The 7,473-nt window shown below is 36.8% G+C and overlaps 1 protein-coding gene across 2 annotated transcripts; it reads left to right on the top strand.

The window, feature by feature from the left end:
- Positions 1-2,236: 2,236 nt before the first annotated feature.
- LOC120112594 (vascular-related unknown protein 1-like) lies at positions 2,237-3,651 on the top strand. Of its 2 annotated transcripts, XM_039132177.1 has the most exons (4): positions 2,237-2,659; positions 2,770-2,841; positions 3,022-3,152; positions 3,336-3,651. In XM_039132177.1, exons 1-4 carry the CDS (start codon positions 2,333-2,335, stop codon positions 3,364-3,366), a joined length of 561 nt encoding a protein of 186 aa, XP_038988105.1. In that variant the 5' UTR covers positions 2,237-2,332; the 3' UTR covers positions 3,367-3,651. The 2 variants fall into 2 exon arrangements, with proteins under 2 accessions (XP_038988105.1, XP_038988106.1); XM_039132178.1 differs by having other exon boundaries at positions 3,022-3,651.
- The last annotated feature ends 3,822 nt before the right edge of the window (positions 3,652-7,473 follow it).

The raw sequence follows: 7,473 nt of genomic DNA, 5'->3' as shown, positions 1-7,473 counted from the left end.
TGAAAGGCTGCCATTATATGATACATTTATTAGATGGAGAATTTACATATGGCAGTTGTTCAATAAGTACCTTTTTCTAATATTTACAATTTGATGTTTTCATTATCTGTATCTCAAATTTTAATATCTTTTAGTGTAAAAATATATTCGTTAGGTGAACAGTGACATAATTAAATAACAACAATATTTTATTCTTATTATTTATGGTTTTATTGCAACAAACCATAGCACTTTCATAATTTAAAACCGAGTCAAAGCTCAAATGAAAAAATAATAGCTATTATTTCAGCGAAAAAAAGAGGGAGATACGCCTGCAACATAAGATGCACCATCTAAAGATCAAACTCAAGACCAGTTATCAAGTAGAGGGTGCACAAACCCTAGATTGTCTTAGAAAATACATTTAATTACCAAAAGACAATGACTTTATCAAAATTTTTGATCACAGAATTGAATGTTCTTGCTTCCAGGGCCACTGTGCCATGGATGTATGAAGGGCGGAGCAACTTGTTGAAAACTTCGAAAAATGGGCACTGTGGGGTCATTTTCGGGATAAAATGGTGAGCAAGACCAATCCAAATGGGTTGCACCCATAACTCACGGTGTGAAATCGCCCAGTGCACGAATAATGTCAACGGATGTACGTGGACTTGCGCACACGTCAGAAGATCAGCGACACCCATGTGGGTACGGTCACCACCAGGGCCGTTGTTGACCTTTCCAACTGAAAGCTAATGCTCATTTAAGCACAACGGGAAAAAAAATTATATATTTTTGATGGTAGATAACGATGACTAACCAACATGTATATATTTTAATCTTCCTTTTGTGAAAGAAATGATGGGACCTTCGCCAACTGTAATTATGCAAGTTAAACACTTGAGAATCAAGATTATATTATTATTTTACCAAAAAAAACCAACATTATCAAAAATTCGAGCTCAAACTCTCCTCAGCAAATTAATCATAGTTAATTTTTGTTACTCTTTTATTAACAGAGTCTTGCGAATCTGTTTTAGTGCCCATATTGGATAATTGAGATTTGGATAATCCTGGCAATCGATATAATGTAAAGCTAGGAGTAGTGTTACGATGCATTTCTAGCTCGTAAGTTGATGAATTACCCATGCAGCCTTTTTTTTGTTTTTTTGTTTTTTTGTTGAAACGGATGATTTATACATTTTTGGTATGGATACATTCAGTAAAATTAGAAAATAAAAGATTACAGAGCGCTGTAGGTAGCTCTCCATTTGGACCCACAGGGTGCTTCTGGAGTGATTGGTTACGTACGAAGCCACTCAATCCGCGGTCCCATTTGTCTCTCTGAATACATGATTGGCCTGCAACCTTTTTCATAAATAGTTACAGTCATGATATATGCCGTTTACACTTTACAAAAACCGCATAGGTGTTTGCATGCTTATCTCTATTTGATAAAATATAGGCAAACAACATGCTAGAATTTTCTAAATTTTTAGCTTAATAAAACAAATTGTACAGATAATGAACCAATATATAGTACCCAATACGATGGCCATTAGATTGTTTCAAATATTCTATTATGGTATTAAGGTTCATCAAACATTTGCTAGATCTACATTAGCCTCAAATTGGCTTCCAATCGACAACTTTGAACCTAAATCCAACCAATCTATTAAATAGGTCTAGCCATGTTGCTGGAACCTCTCAGACCCTGATAGGATGGATATAAGTTTTCTTGATACAACTTAGTATATGGGTAAAAAAATTATTGTCCAATTGGTAATAAAGTGCTTATAAGGCCATGTAATCGGGATGAAACATTAAAATTCTTGAGGATAGCTTGAAAGCAGAAGGCATGTTGTTGAGTAAAATTTGCATCACGTTCCTATCAATAGTTCCCTAGACTTTCTCTGCACTCCATTAATGCCTAACCAAAAAACCTTCCCTATTTGGTCGTGGGGCCAACCAATACCTGCTCTTCTAAACTGTAACAACGGTTCAACAACGGCCGTAGACGACCAAAGTCATAGATGGCTGGCAGTCTTTATTAAAAAGCAACAAGGGGAGATAAAAGTATGGTAAAAAAGAAGGAAATTTTGGTGTGAAACTTTGTCTAAAGTTGTTGAGGTCACAATCTTCCTTTGCTCTTCTTGCACGTTCCCTTACCAAGACTTTTGTTTCATTTTTAACACCCCCAACGCCCTCTACCCCACACCAATATAATACTTCCCTCTATCTCTATCTCTATCTCCCTCTCTCTTTCTGCATTTGTTTTCTTTCCTTTGGCTGTGTGTATATAACTACTTCAGGGCTCTTTCCTGATGTGCAAGCCCACCATCTCTTCACCCTTATGATGGAGGAGTCAATCCATTCTTCTTTGAACAGGTCTCTCAGCTCCAAGGAAGGGGCACCCTCTTCTGAGGAAAGTGGTTGGACCATGTATTTTGAGGACTTCCTGGCATCAGAGAAGAGGGAAGAAGATGGTTGCTCTTTTAGCATGGGGGGAGGGTCTTCCATCATATCTGATGCTGCTTCATGTGCTGCATGGAAGCCTTTGGCCGGCACCGAGGCCACGAAGAGCTGCAAGAAGCTCAGATTTAAGAAGAGGAAGGCCGGTGGTACCTTGGATGATGATCCTTTGGAAGATACTGCCAGCTCTCCGGTTAATAGTCCCAAGGTTAGAAGAACCTATGTTCTAATTTTGTTTCGATGCTTTCTGATTCTAAAATTACCATGAGTCTTCTATTTTTTAGTTTAGATGGTTATTTTTGTTTCATGTTGGTGTAGGTTAGTTATTTGAATCACTCGGATGTGCAACCAAGGGAAAAAGCTGATGATCATAATAAGGGGATTCCTCAGGTAACATAATTTGTTTGTGTTGATACCTTTTTTTCCCCTTTTGAGTGAGAAAGAAGGTGTTCATATTGTTGTTGTTGTTTTTTTTTTTTTTTTTGAACAAAGCTGATGTTCTTGTTGTTGTCGTTATTTGTTTCTGTTGGTTCGAATTAAGACCAAGTTTTCCCTCTTTGGATTTTGTAGGAAGAAGCTGTTGGTTGTGGGAATGGCTTGGAGATCAAAAGTAATATTGTAAATGATTTGGGTTTTGTTGAGGGGACCAATGAATGTACAGAGCTGAAGAAAAGAGGGCTTTGCCTCGTTCCTTTGTCCATGTTAGTAAACTATCTTGGATAGATCTTCCAATCAAATATATCCTTCTTAAAAAAAAAATCCAGCAAATATATGGAAACTCTCTCTCTCTCTCTCTCTCTCTCTCGCTCGCTCGCTCTCTTGGTTTGCTCATATATCTTTATCTTTGTAGTCTAATCTATATTGTCACATATCAATGGCTGCAGCCAGTGGCATGATATTGAACCCTCAACTTGAGAATCCCCTATTTAATAAGCAAAAGGTGCAAAAGGGAGCCACATGCTGGGAAGCAGTTAAGAAAAGAAACCAAATGCCTAAATGAAAAGGCCTGAAAGCTTAGTTTCTATAGAAATGACAATGAGCATCATGTTGTCTCTTCATGCTCCTCTTACATTGTTTATCACTGTAATTCCGATCCTTCTCCTACATTTTTATCTTTGTAATCCTAGTGGACTGTAGCAGTAGTATCTCTTTTGATGTAAATGTTGCACTAAATGTTATGCGTTCCTTGAGAGCCTGATATCTAAGTCAAGCCTACATGGAGTGTAATAGTTCATCACCCTTTACCTTCTCCATGTCACTGGCATACTAGACCTATGGAGATGAAGACCAATCTTTTTTGATGTAATGAAGACTGCATCCAAAACAAGAGATTCTATCATTCGAATAGCTAGTGATGACAGCAAGCCTTATCCCATCATGTTTTACTTTTGTTTCATTCATGTCGAGGGCCATATCATTCATTCAGGTACAGTAATTAAAGGTGTCATTATGAAATCACCTTCAGCTTAAAGTATACATGCTGCCACAAAACTTTACCTCTTTTTCTTCTCTTTTTCTATTTTCGAAAATACATTGAGAATGCGACCACTAATTAGATTCAGACATGGGACCTGTCCCCAGACCAAGTACTTAGGAGAGGGGTGCCAACCAACAGACCCAAGTCCTCCTGGCCTACTGCAAACTAATTGCAAACTATATTGCCAATGGCGAGAGTATTCATCTTCTTCATTGTCTTAACATGAGCATGGATGAAGAAGTTTTTCGAGTATGAGCTGCATTTTCAGATATCGAAGACAGATCAGTCCTCAGCAAACACACAGCTTCATTATGCTCTTTGTCAGGATTTTGTTTCAAGCCTAACACTCTCCATTTCTTTTCCCCCAGTACAGCTTAACATTTCCCATGACCATACTAAGAAGTATCTTCTTGTGACTCCATGCAAGATCCAGTGAGAATTTACACCGGAATAAATCTCTTGCATGTTTCAGTGTCCTTAAGCCAAAGCTGCTCTAATTCTAGTAGAGAAGATGCAAAATGCACTCTTCAAGAATATCCCAAACTCTGGAATCTAGAGTACAATTCAATCGATCATGCCAATTGGAAAACCTTAGATGAAACCAATATGTTTCTTAAAAATCCAAGGATGATTTGCTCAGATTCCCTTGATGTCAATAAGCCAATTAATTATTCAATTGTTGGTATATACCATGCTGCAGTTGAGAATTTAATCAAGCTGACTCTATTATAATATCTTAATTAGAATTTAAAACCTTCTCTATCCATAACTAAATCAATATTACACTCTAAATATAATAATAATAATAATAATAATAATAATAATAATAATAATAATAAGTCAGCCACTTGCTTGCCTCACAACATATAATTACATGTAAGAGATGTCCAAAAGAGAAGACCCCTCCATGTGCAGCTCATTAAGGTAGGTGAGTACAAAAAAATAAAACTTTGAAAGATATCAGGCAGGAATTCCTTAAATTTTTCAACTAGAACTCCATTTGGAAGCATTGTATCAAGACCTTTTCATCATTCTCCATCCATGGCCCACAATTACAAAATATTTTGCATAATAATCTACTTGGTTTCTTAAGTAATCAGAACATTAGGTCCAAACTAATAAATGGAAATCAAAGCAGGTTGATAGTTTCTTTGATGCAAACAAGAAAGGATAGATGAATGTCGAACAAAATGTAGCGATAAATGTACATCGAGGAGTGGTCCAATAGCTTTTCATTATTATCACCATTGAACAATTTTTTATTGTGGCAGTAATTACAATCACTATGGAAACCTAGGATCCCACTGCATCTACTTTTCCAGGCACACCACATGGTACTACTGGCTACATGCCTGGCTTTCTTATTAACATGTCCAAGTACTACTGTGTTTATTTATGTGGATCTATCCCCCAGAATATATCCACAAGATAGTATGGTTAAAATTTTATTTTATTTTTTCATATATTGGAGGATCTAAATATCATGATTAGCTCTAGTGGTTATTATATCCTATAAAACTTCCCATGCACAATTAAGTATCGCTCGACACTGTAAACATACTTATTTGCTTGAAGCTAAATCTTTAGTTTGATTTAGGGATTTTTATGGCTGCTCTCCATCTATCTTTGGTCTTTCATTCGATGATATTTTGTTCTCTAGCAAAAGGCTAATTAACAATGGCAGGCTTGTCAGAAACTTATATATGGCTGGTCATTAGCATGGGGCATACCTTGCTTGAAAAGCATGGAGAAAGGACTTTGGCAGGGACAAGCACGTGTGCTTGGATCTTGGTAGCTTTTGATGCTCATTTGAGCTCTCAGAGTATTCCCATGTTGCATAGTGTCTTTGGTTCTTTCTTCTCTGCCTTCAATTTTGGCGGGGACTAGCTCAGAGATGCATCTCTCAAGTAGGGTCCTTTGTTCATCTCTTCGAGTTATATGGATGTCATCAACATCCTGTTCCCATAAACAAGTGTAAACATAACAATCCCACAAAATCTTTTATGTCATTGTTCTCATTCTCTAAATCATATAGACCTTCTCACGGCCACACATTTAGAAAGGGAAAAAGAAGAGCTGTACTACTTATAAAATAAGATATAAATTATGAACCTCAAAATGATTGATGAAGCATGAGGTGGTGTAGGAGGGAACCAGAGAATTTATAAAAGATGGTAGGGAAGCATATAGTGATGTAGGAGGGGAACTGATGAATTTTTAAAAAGGAGATGGGAAAGGAGAAGGAAATAGATAAGAAGATGGAAGCTAGGAAGGACACACAAGTAGTGGCTTCATCTCAATCATTGTCGCATCCAAAATGATGGATAGATATGTAGGATCTGTGAAGACCATGTTTGTGGCTTAAGAATAGGATTCTGCCCTTCTCCCCCTACCAAAAAAAACAGAAAAAGAAAAGAAAAAAACTTTCGAAGAGATCATTGATTATCTATGTAAATAAAAAAATCTTTCTTGGAATTAAATATGCTTGAGGATCATTTCCTCCCAAAAAAGTCTGAGAAACACAAATTTCCGTAGTATTATTGCAGTAACATTCATTTTTGATGATGGCCAGCGAGGAGATGTTCATTGTTTTGCTCAAGGTTTCTACATGCAAGAGTTTCGAAGTTTGCTTATAGTGGCAGAAAGCAACCATGAACCTGTCCAGCCTTTTTGTCATCCATGTGCTACCTAAAACTATGCAATCCATGCAGAAGAACCTTTTAACCTCAAAAGCATTCACCAACCTAAGCAATTAGATGTGGATTTTGTCTATTTCCCAATAGTTAGCTTGTTACTAATATCTATCTTTTCTACTGCTTGATGACCCACTTAATGATTTAATGCCATTCATTCCTGCAATATTAATTTCCACTTTTTAGAGTATCAGCCAGTGATTGAATGCAAGTCCTTCACAAAATACCTGATACTGCAGATCAAATTTATGCAAATTGGACCACCAATGATTTCAAATTTTAGTTTTGGGAATCAAAAAATCCTATTCCAACACCTATATTTGTGTCATGAATTTGAATTTCTTGCTCGAAGGCCGCAATTAACTATCTTTCTTCAAATTTCAACCTTCAACATTTTGGTTCCACCTAACATTAATTGAAGCAGATAAGAGGATGACTTTGTTTTCCACCCATTGGAAATTTGGACCAGTTTCACGACATGAGTTCAAGAAGAAAGGCATGAAAAAAGAACCGTTATGTGATGGGCAAAAATGTGATGGAATTGTGAACAAAGATAACTTGCAGCAGATTTGATGTAAGGGATATGTCTATCAGACTAGCTATATCAGTAAGCTTGACAGAGAAGTAAGAGAAGGATATTGGTTAATTTAGTTTAATCGCCATGACCAGTCCAAGCTACAATAAAGTTTAGTTGGGATGTCATGCTGCTTTAATGGGCATAACTAACCTTTCATAGTCCTGTCTGGTTGAGCAAACTCCTCCACTGCTGCTTGCTACCAAAGCATGTCCTTTCCTTTCATGCATGAATATAAAAAACTGAGTCTATGGTGTGTTATGAATGATTTCTAAGTC

The sequence above is a fragment of the Phoenix dactylifera genome, chromosome 11 (assembly GCF_009389715.1).
Source record: "Phoenix dactylifera cultivar Barhee BC4 chromosome 11, palm_55x_up_171113_PBpolish2nd_filt_p, whole genome shotgun sequence".
In the NCBI taxonomy this organism is placed as follows: Eukaryota; Viridiplantae; Streptophyta; class Magnoliopsida; order Arecales; family Arecaceae; genus Phoenix; species Phoenix dactylifera.
The sequence above is the reverse complement of the archived record's forward strand: the minus strand, read 5'-3'. Positions and strand labels throughout refer to the sequence as shown.

Coding starts and splice junctions, on each gene's coding strand:
- LOC120112594 (XM_039132177.1), top strand. CDS start 2,333: ATGATGGAGGAGTCAATCCATTCTTCTTTGAACAGGTCTCTCAGCTCC. Junction 2,660..2,769: donor CTCCGGTTAATAGTCCCAAG/GTTAGAAGAACC, acceptor ATGTTGGTGTAG/GTTAGTTATTTGAATCACTC. Junction 3,153..3,335: donor TGCCTCGTTCCTTTGTCCAT/GTTAGTAAACTA, acceptor CAATGGCTGCAG/CCAGTGGCATGATATTGAAC.